A 17753-nucleotide genomic window follows, 5' to 3' on the forward strand; every position below is an offset into this window, starting at 1 on the left:
TTATATTGCCGTGGAATGTTATGGAGGACTCTATATTTTAGTTAATCATATCAGGTACGTAGCTTCACAGCTTCCTGATGTGTGTGTCTAAACAAGCCACCTCTCTCCCCCGCAGCTTGAGGCCAAACAGAATGATGATTTAATGCAATGTGGAGTAAAAAATATATAAAAGAAGATATTTGCATATTCTAGCAGTCAGAGAGTTCATCACAGCAACCACAGATATTATTCAATTATGCATAAGATTATCTGAAATAATTGTTTGACTCCGACTACGGACAGAGGAAGATATCTGTGCCTCGTCCGTGTCGGAAAGCTCCCAACTTAGCGCTCCGTAGCGCACAATGGGTGCAGTAGCATCCCCTAATCCTCAAACAAAGGGGAAGGACTAACTGGCCCGGCAGATGCAGCGATAAGGCCCATGTCATCAAGTAAGGTGAGGAGAGGAGGGAGGTGCGGGACGGCAACGCTCTCGCCCCTCCTGTGGGAAGACTCGTCATGCCACCTTTCCAGAGGTGATGAAAACAGATGGAAATAAAGACTCACGAGACACACACACACACACACACACACACACACACACACACACACACACACACACACACACACACACACACAGACGCTGTTTACAGCTGAGTGCATATCCCCTATCCGTGGGACTGAGGACCGAGCTTGCCTCCATTTCTCATGCTCCTGCCTCAGCCCGCTGCTGACACAGATATACTGTAAAGAGATGGCAGCGCAGATAGGTATGCATGTGCATGTCAAAGTAGCCCCGGAGGGGGGGGGGGGGAGCCAGTCTGAAAAGACAAAGACTGAGGGGATAACGTACGATCCATGTGCCACACTTTTCCCATTAATCTCAAACATTCCTGTGACACTTTAAACTGATTTGGGAAGCAGTGCTCTCAATAACAAGTTTAAGTCTTTGCAGCAAACACAAGTGTTTCTTCTGCTGATGAAACAATGAATCGGGATTAAAGGATTAGTCCTTCAAAAGATCTGTTTTACTAGCAAATATGAATAACAGGTTCCTATGGACGGGGCTGCGGCTTCTGACAGATTTATCAGGTGATCAGGGCTTGATAAAGCTTCTGAGAAAGCTGCTCCTATTTCAAAGTCTTCTCCGCTGGTTCTGTGGGAAAGCCCAATGCTCCTGCTTTCCACTCTTTCCACCAATCAACCACAGCAGCCTTTACTAAACACCTCAGCTGCCACAGACGAATCAACACAGTTAGACTCCAGATCTATTCAGACAACAAAGCAGCTGAACTCCCTGAGCAGAACATTGGGAAAGAATCTTTAAAGAGAGGGTTCACTTTATCAGATGGATCAATAAAACCTATTCGAACCAGGCAGTGATACCTAACTCTTTCCAATAAAACACAACCTACTTTCTTACTTAAGAGCGGAAATGAGAGCATTGCTAAAAAACACAGAGTTTTTTTTTTTAACTGCCGTTTATTTTAAAGCAATAGATGAGTAAATAGATAGCGTAATAGATTTCACAATCGGCGACTAAGTCATATACATACTAGGAAAAATAACAAGATGAGCAGATTTTTTTTTGTATTGTGCGGAAAGAGGATGCACAAGGTCCACACATGAGTCAAGGCTGTTCCTCTCCTCGGGATTTAAATATAGCTCTGCTCTCCATTACTGCTGTCACTCACAGACTTATGGTGACCTTTTGACCTCGCCTGTGCAAAAGAGACTTGAAGCTGACATACTCACTCCAAATGGCAGAGCAGCATTTCAATATCGTTTTTTCTTTTCTTTTCTGGGCTCAGATGTTATCAGTCTGATAGTTTGTCGTGGTGTTGTTTAAACTCATTTGTCTGATTTTGTCTGAGCTTTCGCCTGCGCTTCGCAATGCAGTGCAAACGTGCGGGAGGCGAACAGATGACGGGTTCCCACAACATTTGGACAGTTGAACGTTTCTCAGCACCTGACGTGCAGGTTGAGGTCAGAGTTGGTTGGGTTACAGCTCGGAGGCCACCCACTTGTGTTGTTGTTGTTCAGCCCGGACATGTCAGTGCTGCAGGCCGCTGCTTGACCACGTGTGGGCACTGTGTTACTTCACACAACTCACTTTCTCTTCTCCAAAACTGAACTGCTGCTTTAAAAAAAACAAAAAAAATATTTGCATCAGGGCAGCCATACCAATTTTTTATTTTTTTTACTTTTAAAGTCAGTAAACAACCAGCTGTATCTCATGATAAACTAGAAGGAGCACTCAGAGAGCGCAGACCTCGTTTCCATAAGTGAAAAAGAATGCGTCCAAATTGAATGGGTTCTTCCTTGGCCCATGCTACACTCCACCAATACCGAAAAATCTGGACGTGTAGTTATTTCGTAATTCTGCTGACGAACAGACCAACAAACAAACCAAACCCCAAAACACAACCTCTTTTGTTGAGGTAATAAGGATACGATACACAATATCATTCACTCCAGCACAACGTCACAAAAAACTCCAGCCTCAAAATATAAATAAATGTAATTTACATTATATGTGCTAAGAATCAACACGTTAGCGTTGTCATTGCGAGCATGTTTGCATGCTGACAGTAGCGTTTAGCTAAAAGCACCCCACAGCTGTGCCTTGACCGTGCTTAGTAGGCCTACAGCCTCACAGAGCCACTAGAATCTGATAACTACTTCATACGTCTGAGGAAAATCTTCCACGGGGCCGCAGAGTTGGTTTTCGGAGAACTCAGAGAGAGACGGAGGGACGCGCCACACACTTCCTACAAAATAAAAAGCTACGCTCAATGAGATGCAGCACTGTAAAAGCCTGGCGCGCACGAGAGGTGCTCGCACAGAATATACAGCCACAGAGAAAAAATCGGGCATTAAATCATTCACATGACTATGAGAAAGAGATAAACAGAGAATTGTCAAAATTGCCAAAAACAGATCTAAAAGGAGAATGCATATTATTACATACTTATATTTACCAGGTGACCACATACTGATCCGTATCTGCACGATGTGTACATAAGCAATAGCTAACGTTTGTGCCATATCAACTCAAAGTTTTGAGAAATACCACGCTACACGACCCAAAGCCCATTGTTGTTCCCCGATCCGCGCCTAAACCCTACTTCTGGCGTGGCGGGCTCTTATGGGGACGACATCGTGGATTCGGAACCCGGGAATTAAACAAGATACACTGTGCTAAGTCTGAGCATTAGGAGGGCTGGCAGGTTTTGCTAAATTTGGCAGAGCTAGCTAGCTAGGCTGTAGCTTCCACAAACATACCATTACATTAATTTAGCTGACGCTTCTATCCACAGCGACTTACAACAAGTGCGTTCAACCGTCTGGGTTGAACCTCAAAGACTGGAAGGATCATGCAAGCACATCAACTTCATCAGATATGTGGAACTATTTCAAGTGCTACATTTAGAGACAACAAGAGAAAGATACTCATTTTATCACTTCAGGGCAAAGGTGCAGTCTGAACAGATGAGTTTTCAGTCTGCGACGGAAGGTCGAACTAATCCTTTAAACATGATAAACTGTTGGTGTTTACAGTTTGTGTCTGTTAGGGGGCTAAGTGGCCAAAAAAAAGATAATGCAGGTTGTCAAAGTTCATCATTTGCATGTAACCATAGAATATTAACTATATATATATATATATATATATATATATATATATATATATATATATATATATATATATATATATATATATATATATATATATTATAACTAGAATGTATTTTTCTATGAGTAACAATTAAATCACAGTTGCCAGTATTTTCAAATTACATTGGTCTAACAAATGAACTCGATCTTAAATTCAGTGGGAATTCTTATCACACCCTCTATAAATGTTTGTTTTTTAACTTGTAACCTTTCATTTAATTTTTTGAGAAGTTCGGGTTTCTTTTATTTCTTCTGCTGTTAAATCCCAGAACAAAGTACTTCCTGTATCTTGACCACAAAAGGAGCAAACAAGTACATGGGTTCACTGTAGTATAAAGGCTTGCATCTCCTTAAATAGAGTCCTTATAAGCCCTGTGTTGGCGAATCACAAGCTTCTCTCCCTGACAGTCCAACCGCAGCACACAGATGGTTGTTACTCAGTTGTTGTAACAGAGGCTTAACATCGGCCATGATGACAAAGATGGCCAAAGAACCAAAGAATGGGCGTGTGAACACTGTCCTGCCAAATCCTCCAGCTGCGTAGAGGACGCAGAGACGGATACGGCTGCGCTAAAATCAGCCGAAAGGACAAATTATATGGCTCAGCATAGTGCATCTGAGAAACATGAGGGAAGAGTTATGACACAAGGGAGATGTTATAACATGACACACCAGTGGGAGAGTGACACACCCAATTCCAGGGAGGCCTGTTAGACTTTACCAGAACGTATGACACCGCTGCCATATTCTCATGTCAGTGACACCTGCAGAAACTTATGAAGAAGGGTGTTGAATGGTACTTTTCAAACCCTATCATCTGTCCACTCTTTATAAGTCGCTCTCACAGTATAACAGGAGAAATCTAATTTCTTCTTCTAAACCTGATCAAGATAATATTTTTTTTCTCTGGGATGTCTTTTGCTATTCTGTTTGGGCCACCATTCACCCAAACTCACAGTGCCATCATTCCAAAAAATAAATAAAATAGATCTCCTACATTAAACCCGACCAAAAAAACAACATGCTCTCTTCTCTTTTGTTCTCTAACAGTAGCAAGAACTATTTATTATTTCATCTGCTGCGTTCTTCTCAAAAACCAGTCCCACCATTACTCTTCCTGGATGCGAGTTTGTTATATACCAGAGACATAATATGGTCCCAGAGGGCCGGGTCTTCCTTTCCACATTGTGATAAACTCGCCAGGCTGCACATGCTGGTGTCGGAGCAGGAGCTGACCCATAATCAGCAAAGTTTTGCCAACAGCAACTGAGAGCCACAATTATCTGCCCTATAGATAGGTAGGCCGTATACTGGGGGCCAGGGGCTGTGGAAAGGGAAGAGGCTGTCAGGGGGGCGGGGGGGAGCCTGAGTTAACCTCTGTGGCTCGTGTTTCTACTGTGCACTAATGGACGCCTGTCATCATTATGGACAGAAACAGGAGGGCGCCTGCCAGCTGCATGACCCCCATAAAACAGAACAGGAAATCCTAGCAGGGAATGAAAGGAAAGGAGATTCCTTCTCTTCTTTTTTTTTTTACTCTTCTCCTCTCTCTAATGACCCCTCATTCACTCTTTGGCCTCTTATTTATGCTGCAAACTGCAGTGTCACTCACGAAAAACAGGAGAATATGCTGTGTGTCCATCGTATGAAAGAAAGTCAAGGTGTAGAGGGTGTGGTCATTGGATTATATTTAAAATGATCGGTCACTTCCGATGCACAGTTCATTTACCCCTCTGTTGCATGTCAGTAAAACACCTCTGTTTTTCATCCTCCGTTAACAGGGTCGGGCTGTTTTATAATGCTTCTGTCACGCTGGGAGGAACCTGTATAATCATTACATACAGTAGTTCACCCTTTGTAACTCAAGTCCAGGGTCTGTAATGTGACAGGACTTTGTCACACTTCTGTCAGGGATGTCTACTGAAACGTGACAAACACTTTATCAAGGAACCTTCCTATCAGATCCCCAGGAGATCACGCACAAACATGTGAAACACAACGTCCCAGGAAGCAAGATTCCTTATTACTGCCAATAAGATAGCAAGACAATCTTTATTGTAGTTCTGAGGCTACACATTAATCCACTCCGTTGGAGCCTGCAGAGCCCATCATGTGATAATCTAAGTCATTACCAGTAGTAGCTTACAATAGTAATTACCATGGAATCTTTTGCGATGTGGCAATACCGAAAAAAGAGAAAAGCTTTCTGTGTGAGAGAGCAAGAAAGCACATACACACATGATCTTCAGTATTTGCATAGGCATGTCTGCGTGTATGTGTGTGTGTGTGTGTGTGTGCCATGTCCATGGAGACGTGCCTGTGCGTGTGTGATCACTGCATGATTCACAGTGTCACAACCGTGCGCAGAAACGACTGGACATCCTGAGCGGAAACCACAGCCGTTGAAGCTGCGTTTTCCTGCGACATACAACCTACCACTCTCACAAAGAGTCACTTGACTGGACCCTCATATAGGAAGTGAAAGAGGAAGCCACTCGTCCATCCTGTCCTCCATCCCAATCTCTTGCTCTGCGCTTCACGTGAAGCCGCTCTTCACAGACGATCACCAGTGTGAGTCTACTGTTGCAAAACATCGGGTGGAAGAACTGGCTGAGGCTGGAAATGGCTTGCTATTGGGGGTCAAATGTCTGGTCAGTTGACAGGCACAGCCACACACAGGAGATTAGCGCCAATCATTATTGTGAATGCAAGATTCACAGATTGATCAACAGGGTTTGTTTAAAACGAATATTTACTCAGCTGATTTTTATTCGACGGGCCATTTTGTATCTAATCTCTGACTGTTTTTTTGTAACAGTCGGTCAGGAGCAAGATACTGCTCAGAAAGTCACTCTGGGCCACACCAAGTCCAGAAGCTAGAAGCTAGGTATGAAATCACAGATGGAAGGGCCGAGATATGTTTGACTGTGGGGCCTGTTGGTCCTCGTGGCTCGGGGCCTCTGGCTGTGTTCATTGGTGACAGCGCACGTCGCCTGGCAGCCTGCATTCCTCTGCCTCTCCCCACACAATGGTGAGTCTCTGCAGCATTCCTCTGTCTGTGTCCGCTGTCTGAGATGCAGCCAGGCCTTGGCAAAAAACCCTGCAACTCGGGCGGGAGGTGGGCACCGCGTTTACCAGATTCTGATGGGACACGCTGAAGTGTGTTGAAGTGTTTTTACTGAACACCAGCCATCTACGGGGCGTTATTCATCGTGTACCACGGCTCCATCAAGAGTGGACATCTTCATCACGTTGTAATAAAAAAAGGCCTGTGTAGAAGAGGTTTTGAAATAATTTAGGAGATGATGATGCTTCCTCTTTAACCCGCTTCATCATCGCAATCTGGCTCTTTTTTTAAGATTCTTTCTCTTCTTTTTATTTTTTTACTTCGCGCAATCGTTCCTTCTCTCCATCTGTTTTTAAAAAATGCAAGCGTGTCTATTCTAAATCGTTTTCACTGCTCTTTATCCTTCTCCAGCTATTTTGCTTTCTCTCTTGTTCTGATGCCACAGCCGTGCAGACACCTTTCCCTCCTGCTGACTCAGTAGCCAGCCTCAGGCGCTGTGGGCTCGGGGTGTTGGTGGCGGGGAGGGGAGGGAACTGGGGGGAGGGGTAGTGTGAGGCTCCCACATCAGGCCCACCAGCCTATCACATGCGAGGGAAAAGAGCTGGCTAATCGTTTCTACAATGGCACCCTGCACACTGTCACACAGTACCACAAACCGCTCTCCTCGCCAACACTTCTACTGTATTATTCCGCCGCTGCTTAGAAATCCTCATGTGATGTATGTAAGTGCGCAAACGTACCACACGGAACAAAGAAGTGATTGAAAAAAACCACACCTACTAAAATGCATCAGTGCAGGCAATGTTAAACATATGCAAGTGTATACACAAACATGCATACCGTGCGCTCAGTTTTCTCCAATTTGCATGTGCAAATTAACCCGTACCCTTACAAATGCTGCAGATGTTTGGAAGGTTTTTGTTTATTTTAAGCACTCAGCGGTTTAATACTTCACCTGATTATGCCATTTAGAAATTACTTCGAGACATGCAAAATTATATTTATTGAAGACGAAAGAATTAAAGGAACCAAAAAATGTAACTAAACTAATTTCATAACAAACTTCTTCCGTATCTATTGACGGCGAGTTTCACTCTTTGCCCAGCAGTCGTCTGAGTAGGTTTACTGGTAATAGGTATATTTACGAGTACACTTTTGAAACAGAGGAAAATGAAACTGTGCCCGTAAACAAAGTCTCATGCCATATATAAGAGCCACTGATTAACGAGCCCTTCCCAATAACATTAAAATATAGAGGAGCATTATTCATTGCCATAACCATCTGGTTATTTTCAGATGCATCCTTGGTGTTCACAAATGCACTCATCTACGTCACGTACTCCCAGAGCAGCGGGCCGACCTTCAGGGATTAGGCCTGTTTTCAGAAGGAAAGTGTTTTTGCACCTGTGGTGTGATTTTTAGAGCTGCTGTCTCTAAACAGAGGGGTGAGGTCAAAACTGTCAGGGGGTCACAAGGAAAGAGAACCTGCTTTCCAGGTTAAAGGGCTGTGCCATTAACGGAGCCACCTGCCCGGGATGATTCTCACCAAGTGGGAAGAGAAAGCCTCCTCTCACGGTGAGAAACTCCCTACATTTTTCTCTATCTTCTCAGCACACAGACCATGACAGAGGTTATAAACTCAATTTACAATGTGGCCACTTATCACACATTATCACAATGGCCTTGGTACTATTACGGTCATCCAAATATTATTGTAGTCCTGAACTGGGAATGATCTGTTGTCAGGAAATTTGCTCGAGTGTTTCAAACGTGTAACAGGGCAGAAACAAACAAAACAAAACCACAAAAAAAAAGAAAAGGGAAAAAATTCCTCCACAGCCGGCCAAGGGAGCGCAGAGCAGTGTGTGCCGAGGTTGTTGTTTCTCTCTTCCTCTGTTAATGAATACAGAGGTGATCTGTTTGTCTGAGGAAGAGTGCAGAAGGGAAGCCTGATTTCCACTCCATTTTATCTGTGCCCCACAGCCCCTGCCAGTCAGCCGCCTGCGCTCGCACATGCCGGGGTCCCACAGGAAGCAGCACTCCATGAAGGGCAAAGGTCAGCGAAGGAGGGAAAGCCACTCGTCCTTTCATTCACCACCAGACCAACAGATACACAACACTGATACTGTGCTCCTTGTTTTGACCGTCTTATAATAATAATGTAATAATAGGATAAAAAAAAGACTAATTTATGTATATTTAAAAATAAAATGTATGGGGTCATAGTATAATGTACGGTATAATAGAGGAACTGTTTTGTGCTTGTCGTCTTAGCATCTACACTGCGCACAAAATAGTTTCACATTCATATCGACCTATAAGAGACTACACTATAATGTGATGTAGTGTGTGTGTGTTTCCTTTTGTGGATTTAGCAATTTTAAAGTATTTTCTTTTTAATTTGTATATTGCAAAATTTAATTTAAAACATGTTGTAATAGCTCTCATAAGAATAACAAACTACAATACCAATAACTAACTTGAAAGAAGATTGTGCATTTGAGGGAGACGAAATATTTCCCTGTGTAGACAGTTTTTGTTGTCGTCGTGAGAAAGTAATTATATTAGCCGATGAGACACAATTTTAAAAAGTCACAATAGTTTTATTGATCCATAGCAAATTAAAAACATAGTGGATGAAAAACAATTTGCATAATCATATATTATCTTAAAAAGAAAAGCAAATAAGGAAAACATCTGTCCAGCAGAATCAGCTTCATAAAAAATAATAGAAATGCCGCTTAAACATCATTTGTATGTTGTCTATTTTAAGGAAGCATGGACACAAAATATAATTTGAGCTACAAAAACTAAGCAAAGCAAAATCACTAGAATGAAGATTGAGGAGTAACTAATGCAGAAGGATTAAAGTTGTATATTAATAAAAGGGAAATATTCTCTGATTTCAAGTATGTTCTTTCAGACAAAATACAGATACGCCTGTATAAAAACAAAACAAAAACAAAAAACATTTCATGCATGTCCTGCATGCATGCTTTATTGTAATTTTGTGTCATAACTTGTTGCCTAGTTGTATCTATTACAATGATTTGAGCAATATCCTTTTGTCCAACATTAATTACAACTTGGCGGATCCACGGGCTTGTTTGTTAAGGAGCAAAGGCGAGCTGTCAACATAATGCCTCCCCATGGAAAAGTAGCAGTTCTGCAGGAAGATTAACAAAGTCACATTAAATACTCGGGTGAGGAAGGGTTGTCACTGGTGGACCCAGTTTCGTGGTAACAGTTTGCACCGGACAGTTTCTCACACTTAAGTTTGTATGCATCCCTCTCCCTCATCAGCCTGTTTAGTTCGTGTTTCAGCGTCTCGACCTGTGACACCAGGCTGGTCTTTTCGTGCTCCAAAACGTGCTTCTGCTGGACGCGCTTGTAACGGCAGGACTGCGCGTAACCTCGGTTTTTCAGGGTTCGGCGCTTCTGCTTCAGACGCATCACCTCGTCCTTGCCGAGGCCTCTGAGGAGCCGGTTGAGCTCCCTGACGGACATGGACACCAGCTGGTCGTCGGAGAAGTTACTGTCGGCGTTGGACATCCGGTCGCGGCGGCTGTGCGGGTGGTGCGCATCGAGGTCCAGGTCTTCGTCCGCCGACAGGGGAGACTCGCAGCCCATGTCGTCTTTGATATAAGGGTCTTGGCAGTGGCTGCTGTGAATGCCTTGCATGTCGGGATGGCCCGGGAGTCCCGCGTAGTGCTGGACGGGCTCGTTGAGGTGGCCGTACCCGTCGTATTCAGCTTGGAAATGGGGCGGCTGGCCGTGGGGCACAGATGGGTGTCCCTGCTGCGCCGTGGCGCCGATGAGGGCCTCCATTGCGTCCTCGGGTGTCAGCCCGAAAGCTTGAGGGTACATCTGCTGAGGGTAACCCCCGTTGTTGGGTATCCAGAACTGGTCGCCCCCGGGGTTGTTTCTCTGCTCGCTTGGATTGAGGTTTGGCGATGAGGGTACCGAGTTACAAGGTGTGCTGCCGGGGGTGGAGGAAACGGAGTCCGGTCTCTGGAGCTGGCTGCATGGCCCGACGAAGGAGCGGTCGATCCCCTGCATCGCCTCCTTCTTCACGCCGAACTTCATCAAGTCGAAGTCGCTGACGAAATCCATGGGGTTTTTCTGCAGTCCCAAATGTGAATCGCTCATGCTGACTGGCAAAGCTGGTCTCTTCAGAGAGCTCCGAATGTCCACAGATATTTCATACAGTCAGCAAAATCGCGCGTATACTTTCGAAAAAACGGCAGTAATCCCAAACTTTGATTTCAGTTCATAAGGATTGGAACAAAAAAGAGAAACACGCGTGCGTAAAAAGCCTCTCCCACCTTATCAAACTCTGTGCGAACTGGAAATGGAAATCTGCACCGCGCAGCCTTTTTTTTTTTTGCTGGCTTCAGTCCCCGCACGCTAGAAGTCCACCGATGACGCCAGTGGACTGGACGCACCTCTCTGCCTGCTCGGGAGAAGCGCACTTTCTTCATAAAGCTGCATTGGCATGATGTCACGCCTTCCAGGCTACACCTCCACGCTGCTCTCCAATAAAAACACGCTGAGATGGGCGATTTGCATAAGAGCCGCTACGGGTCTGTCCCTCCCTCCCTCCTTCCTCCTTCCCCCCCTCCCTCCTTCCCTCCCTCCCTTCCTCCCTCCTCCCTTCTTCCCTCCTCCTCCTCCCCCCCCCCCCCTCCCCCTCCCCCCAACGGGCTGTTCGTGATGATCATTTGACCAAAACCTATAAATGTCTGCACAGCGGAACACCATCTTCTGCAATATGCTTTTTTAACTGTTTGACTTGTCCTCCATTTTACATGTAGGCCTATTTATCCCGCGTGTTTGTTTAGATTCACCACAGTGTGAATAACACTGGTCAAATACCTTCACACACGGGCTCGTGCAGGCTGTGCTTTTATTGTTTTTCAAGCCGATATGCTAAACATATGTCGCCCAAATTTATTTTTTTTCAGCCATAATTTAGTGTCAATGTACGACTGCATTTGTGGTGATAAATATAAGTTGCCGCTACTGCCTCGTTTTACTTAAACAACAAAAAAGGAGGCTGTAAGACAATTCAGTCTTTACTATTGTGCTCGCTGTGCACTTTCGTTAGTCCACAGGGACACACTGACACCTGGTGGCCACAAGCGGACACCGCAGCAGTCCCAGTATTAAAATCCACTCCTAGCTCTGAACCATCACAGACTTTCACAAGAGGAACAACTGTACTTCTGTGGCCAGCAAACTCAAGCTTATGCTTTTGTATGTGACAAATTTAGAATTTGTCCATGCCTTGGATACAAGTCAAATATTTCATATTGTTCGATCAATTCAGATGACATTTTTTTTAGAAATAGGGCTGTCCAGCTCTTTCTATGTCCTGTGTTTTCTTAATTAGGGCTTGGGCACCGACAACGAAGGCCCTATTGAAACTATAATGTTAAATATTATTCTGCAATTTAAATGCCTTTTGGGGGGGAGTTATCATTACAGGTTTCACACTTTCATAATGACAGAATAGCTTGCTAGCGACTCCTACAAAAACTTAGCCGTGGACCATCATTGGATGAAGCCTTTTAAAAACTCATCAAAAGCTCTTTTTTTTAATATCAAATGCATATCCAAGATATTGACCAATTAACTTCAATAAGAAAGCCACTTTGCACATGTGTCAAAGGTGATGGAAATACAGATTTGATATGGGTTTTTGGCTAGCCCGTCATAAATTGCCTCATTAGTGCACCCTACAAATATTAATAAAAGCAGCCCCAGTGCTCGTTTCACCTATGTTATGACATTTGGTAGGCACATGAATCACATATAGACTTTAAAAAAAGTTTCTTGGAACCATGCTCGCTTTTTGTGTGAATTTTCAGTCGCCCCGACATGCACTAAGGTGCGAGGGCCCGTTCATCGCTGCTTGCAGCTTTAATTGTATACATGTCCGTTTTTTTTTTGATGATTTGATTTGCTTTGTTTTGGGGATATGTCCAGGATCTCTCCTGTTTTGAGAGTTACAGTCCTGAATTCTGCATTATTACAGGTACTTGGGTGCCTCCATCGACAGCCGACTGAACTGGAAGGCCAACATCAACGCTGTGTAAAAGAAGGGGATGAGTCGACTCTTTTTCCTGAGGAAGCTTCGATCCTTCAATGTGTGCAGCAAGATGCTGGAGATGTTCTACCAGTCGGTTGTGGCCAGCGCCCTGTACTTCGCTATTGTCTGCTGGGGGAGCAGCATTGGAGCCGGTGACACCAACAGACTTAACAAGCTGGTTAAGAAGGCTCCATCATTGGCTGCAAGCAGGAGTTTCTAGAGCAGGTGCGCTGTACATATCTTTCATCCCAGCTATTTTAATTTTCGTATATATCTCTCATCCCTGTTGTTTTTAATAGGTTGTTTTTAGTCTGTAAATTGCTACTCCGACAACAAATTTCCCATTGGGGATTAAGAAAGTATATATTCATTCATTTCCATGTTTGTGCATTTATAGAACGTGTGCATACAGAGCTACAAACATCTGTGGGAGAGCCCTTAAACATGTGTTGGTCTTACAGAAGGTCGGCCCTAAGCCCGACAGCCAGAGAAGGGCAAAGCATCCCACCATAAATCAGGAACACCTCTGACAACAGCTCGGCAACAACTCTGGCACAATGAAAACCTGCGATGTTCCAGGATGTGCTGTCTGGTTCGGCGATGTCACCCCTAGCGGTGTCCAGAGGTGCCACAGCTGCAAAAGGTATCAAAGGGTTAAGCGATGTTCCTGCCCCGAGATGACCCTCTCAGGCAGCGCTTACCCTAAAGATAGGGAAAGCTTTCCTGACAAGATAGAGGACTCAAGCCAAAACCAATAGAAAGTGCTGTCCAAGAACACAGCAGTATTGTTTCAGTCAGCTTTAGTTGCTGGGAATAAAGGAAAAGAGGAGACAGTGTGACTGAGCAAGGATGGCTCAGGGACATTATGCTAAAGATAGGATGCGAACAGTTTAAGAGCACATCGCCAGCAGACAATGGGATCATATTTCGCCGCAAAAACACATGCAGGAAGCCACTCGCACCTCCTGAACACATTGAATTCCACACACAAATATAATCAATGAAAGCCATCATTGCAACAACAGCTCTTGGAAACAAGGCGTCACTTTATTTGCATCAGAGAACTGATTGTGGTCACAGAGAATAATTCCAACCCGTCATGTAGGTGCTTTAAAAAGGTGGTTAAGGTTGAGGCTGCCAATTCTATTACGAAGTGGGCAGGATTTATATGCTGTCTGAGAGGCTGGAAGCACAGACTCACTTTACATGACCTGCGTTGCCATTGATTACAAAACTGATGCAGGAACCCCATATAATAAGAGGACAAGCACTGGCACACATTTTAAAACGTTGACCTCATTCAATTTCATCCACTGTGTACCCATAACGTTGTGTCTTCTAGAAAGCTGTAACATCCATATGTAACCTAGAGACTATCACAGCATCTATTAACTGACCGTAGCTGGACAATTAGCACCATGAACACAATTAGCAAAGGACTATCATGCGGATAACAACAATCATTCACTTGTATCTTTAAAAATGCAATAAATAAATAAAATGTGACTTATGTGTCCTGTGCACCGTCGAAACCGCCAACAAGAAAACCAGTGATAGCTTCAGCCTTAAGAATAAAAGTGTCAACACTGGAAAGTTTTCTTTTGGCGAATGCAATTCAGTCTGTGTCATCCTGACAGAAATGTACCATGTCGTTGTCTCCCTTTCTTTCTGTATACACAACACCTTTCCCACAAGGCAAATGGGGTTCTGTGTGTTTCAATGGCTATTTTGTAAATACAAAGGGCCATAACTGAGAATCGGCTTTGCGTAACCTTCCAGTCCACATATAACAAACATGGAGCGAACAAGTAGCATTCGGAGAAAAGCCATAACCAGACAACATAAAGGAGAAGTCATGATTGCTGGAGAACAACTCAGGTATGAAGAGAGAGAGCGGCGGAGATATATGACTTATTCACGGTTTAAGGTTAAACATATGGCTGATTTTAACTTAATTTCAAGGTTGAGACTCCACGACGGAAAACTGATCAAGGACCGGCGCTACCACCTGCGCACGTACCCGAACTGCTTTGTGGCACAGGAACTTATAGACTGGCTAGTGAGCCACAAGGAAGCTCCGGATCGAGCAACAGCCGTCTGCCTCATGCAGCACCTCATGGATCATGACATCCTCCACCACGGTAAGGAGGACGTAAGCGAGAGACATTGGAAGACAAACAGGGAAAATGTTGTTGTAGCTTTATTTAGAGACAGGGCAATTAAAAAACTTATGAGAAATTGTACGTTGCCTTTTCTTAGTCTGTGATAAGAGGCCAGTATTGAAGGATGCCAAACTGCTATACCGTTTCCGCAAAGATGATGGCACATTTCCCTTCAATAGAGAGGTGAAACTCTTCATACGAGGACAACGGCTTTATGAACAGTAAGAGCTGCTGTATATTTTGTGCTGGTATGCTCATTTGACCTTGAACTGTAGAGTAAACCAGCACTTTTTAAAAGTAATTTGCGTGTTTATGACACATCGGATCTGTGTTTTTGAGTGTCCGTTTTTTCAGTCTCATAGGGGACAATAAGTCCATTCTGCAGCTAAGAGAGGAACATGGCGTTGCGTATCAGCGCTCCTTTCCTGGCTGCCAGCTGATCGACTGGCTCCTTCAGAACGGGGAGGCGGAGAGCCGGCGCCGGGGACTGGAGCTGTGCCGCGCATTGCAGGAGCATGGCATCATTCAGCACGGTGAGGGGAGCCCTTCATTGGGCCCTTTGATGTCTGGCACAAGGAATGAGCGGGCTGTCAGTGGCTGCCTTCAGTGTGTGGCCAGCTGGGACTTTTGCAATCTAAAGCAAATACACGTATCAACTCTTGGTGAAAAATCCCATTCATTGTAAAAGGTGATGTTTTGTGCTCCCTCTCTCCCCTACTCCCACCACTAGTGGCAAAGAAGCATGATTTCTTTGACAGTGGAACTCTCTATCAGTTCTGCATCAATTTCCGCCGCAGACGCCGCCTATCTGAACTGTTGAACGAAAGTGAACAAGGCGACAACAAAGACATGGCGGTGTCCACACAAGAGGACAGCTATGCCGATAGTCCGTTTGTCCTGCACAAAAGCCCGCCTCAGGAAGGCAACATTGCTTTCCAGTCCGGTAAAAAAAACATTTGAACCCTTTCGACACTCTATACACTTTGTTGTGAATGTCAACTATCACATTATAGCGTTACTACTAATGTAATTACAGTGAGGTTAAGTAAAGATCTGAAGCAGGTTACCAGTGGGCGTGGAGGCAGCTTGAACTCTCCTCAGCTTCACTCTTCTGGATTTCCACCTCTGGCCCAGCTGTCTTCGGCTTTAGTGACATGCAATCCTAAATCAGGCAAGTGTGAAATTAATATTCACGTAAGAAATGTTTAAAAAATGTCTTTAAAGACAAAAGTATTGGATATATTGAGGTCCAAAATTGGAAAATGGTGAATGTGTGAAACGCTTTAACACTTTTACAGTGCTGAGAAGAAATTTTACATGTGAAGAGTTATTCGCGCCTGGGGCACCTTTAATCAAGAGGGTGTTGACGGTGAGTTACTTTAAGAACCTAATCATGGATAGGATTTGAACATTAATTCAGCATAACTTGAACAACAGTCCTCCAAAGTTGAAAAGTGGATAATTATGACGCCAGTAAGGCACAAAACTAAAACATTCCTTTAAAGTGGAAATTTACTTGGGGAGTTTCCATTTAATTTCTACAGATTGTGCAATTTATCTCACCCTCGGGTCCTCACAGGTGATAGGAGATGCCATGGGATGGGGCTTTGTTGTCAGAGGCATCGCTCCCTGCTATGTGCAGGCCGTTGACCCTGGAAGCCCTTCAGCAGCTGCAGGAGTCAAGGTCAGATATACGTCAGACACATGGCTCTCAAAATTGAAATACATCATATTTTACTCCGGGACAAAAATAAGACCTTTGTACCTCACGTCGTCTTCTTCAGGTGCGGCAGTTTGTGTGCCAGGTGAACGGACAGTGTGTTCTCTACCTGGACTACAGAACAGTCAACAGACTGGTGATGACAGGGCCTCGCACTGTTGTTCTGGAAGTTATGGAACCGCTGGAATGACAACAACCACAACAGTTTTCAAGTCTAGTTCTTGTATTGAACACAATTGCATTGGCTGAAACTGAAATATAACATGATGTAATGTATTTTTTTTGGTGTCAATTATAACCTAGACTGAATATATAGCCTTGCATGGGTAGAGGTCATGTGGTCATTTCTGAAAAGAAAAATTAATGAACATGGCAAGAGCAATTCCTGAGTGATACATGTTTGCTTTTGAATAACTGTAAATACAAAATAGTAATAATGCAACCACAATGAACACTAACTTTGGGCCGTCCAGCCCATGATCTAGCCCCTGCCCATATACCTGCTACGACTTCCGTCTTTTTGTCGTCGCCATTTTGGATTGAGAGTTGGCTCACTTGAAATGGGTAACGTAGCTAGCTGCCCGGCCTGACCACCAGTACAAGTACAATCATTACTCAGAGTACGTGTAGTGGTCCTGGCGGTCGGCAGTTCATGAGTCTTCGTGAGCTGTGCACCAATCTGAACCGCATTTCACTCCTCTAGCTAGCCAGCCAGCTGCGACAGCAAAGCAGATGTCAGAGCTAACTAGCTAGCATAGTTAGCTCGCCGTGGAGCCGAGCATCAGCACCGGCTCCGAGGAGAGCGACCATCATCGCCAGTCTGTTCGTCCCGACCAGCCGGGCAGCGTCTTTGTTCGCAATTTATGTAGCGAGGAAACCCGTACGAAGCTAGTCCTCGGACGTATCGCGAGGTGAGTAAAGGGCAGCGACAGATTTCGTCGGTGAAAATGAAGAAATAAATAACCGTAACCGGCTATGCGGCGCCAACTTTGGCGCTAGCTAAGTGATGTTGTGTGATTGACGCGTACATGAGCAGGCAACACAGCTAATAGAGCTAAT

At 44.4% G+C, this 17753-nt stretch overlaps 2 protein-coding genes across 2 annotated transcripts; one reads left to right on the plus strand and one right to left on the minus strand.

Moving 5' to 3' along the window:
- Positions 1-9309: 9309 nt before the first annotated feature.
- On the minus strand, positions 9310-10996 carry mafbb (v-maf avian musculoaponeurotic fibrosarcoma oncogene homolog Bb). The gene has a single exon (XM_079217679.1). The coding sequence runs from the start codon at positions 10868-10870 to the stop codon at positions 9908-9910; it is 963 nt and encodes a 320-aa protein (XP_079073805.1). The 5' UTR covers positions 10871-10996; the 3' UTR covers positions 9310-9907.
- A 3608-nt stretch (positions 10997-14604) lies between these two features.
- On the plus strand, positions 14605-16884 carry LOC306737072 (DEP domain-containing mTOR-interacting protein; the record flags this gene model as incomplete). The annotated part of the gene is made up of 9 exons (XM_079218775.1): positions 14605-14690; positions 14775-14953; positions 15072-15195; positions 15329-15507; positions 15705-15917; positions 16011-16151; positions 16273-16343; positions 16554-16658; positions 16759-16884. The coding sequence occupies exons 1-9, from the start codon at positions 14608-14610 to the stop codon at positions 16882-16884; spliced, it is 1221 nt and encodes a 406-aa protein (XP_079074901.1). The 5' UTR covers positions 14605-14607.
- Positions 16885-17753: the final 869 nt, after the last annotated feature.

Source organism: Taurulus bubalis (assembly GCF_910589615.1).
Source record: "Taurulus bubalis genome assembly, chromosome: 5".
Classification (NCBI taxonomy): Eukaryota; Metazoa; Chordata; class Actinopteri; order Perciformes; family Cottidae; genus Taurulus; species Taurulus bubalis.

What these genes read in the sequence shown, in the direction of transcription:
- mafbb (XM_079217679.1), bottom strand. Translation starts at nt 10,870, where the DNA reads ATGAGCGATTCACATTTGGGACTGCAGAAAAACCCCATGGATTTCGTC.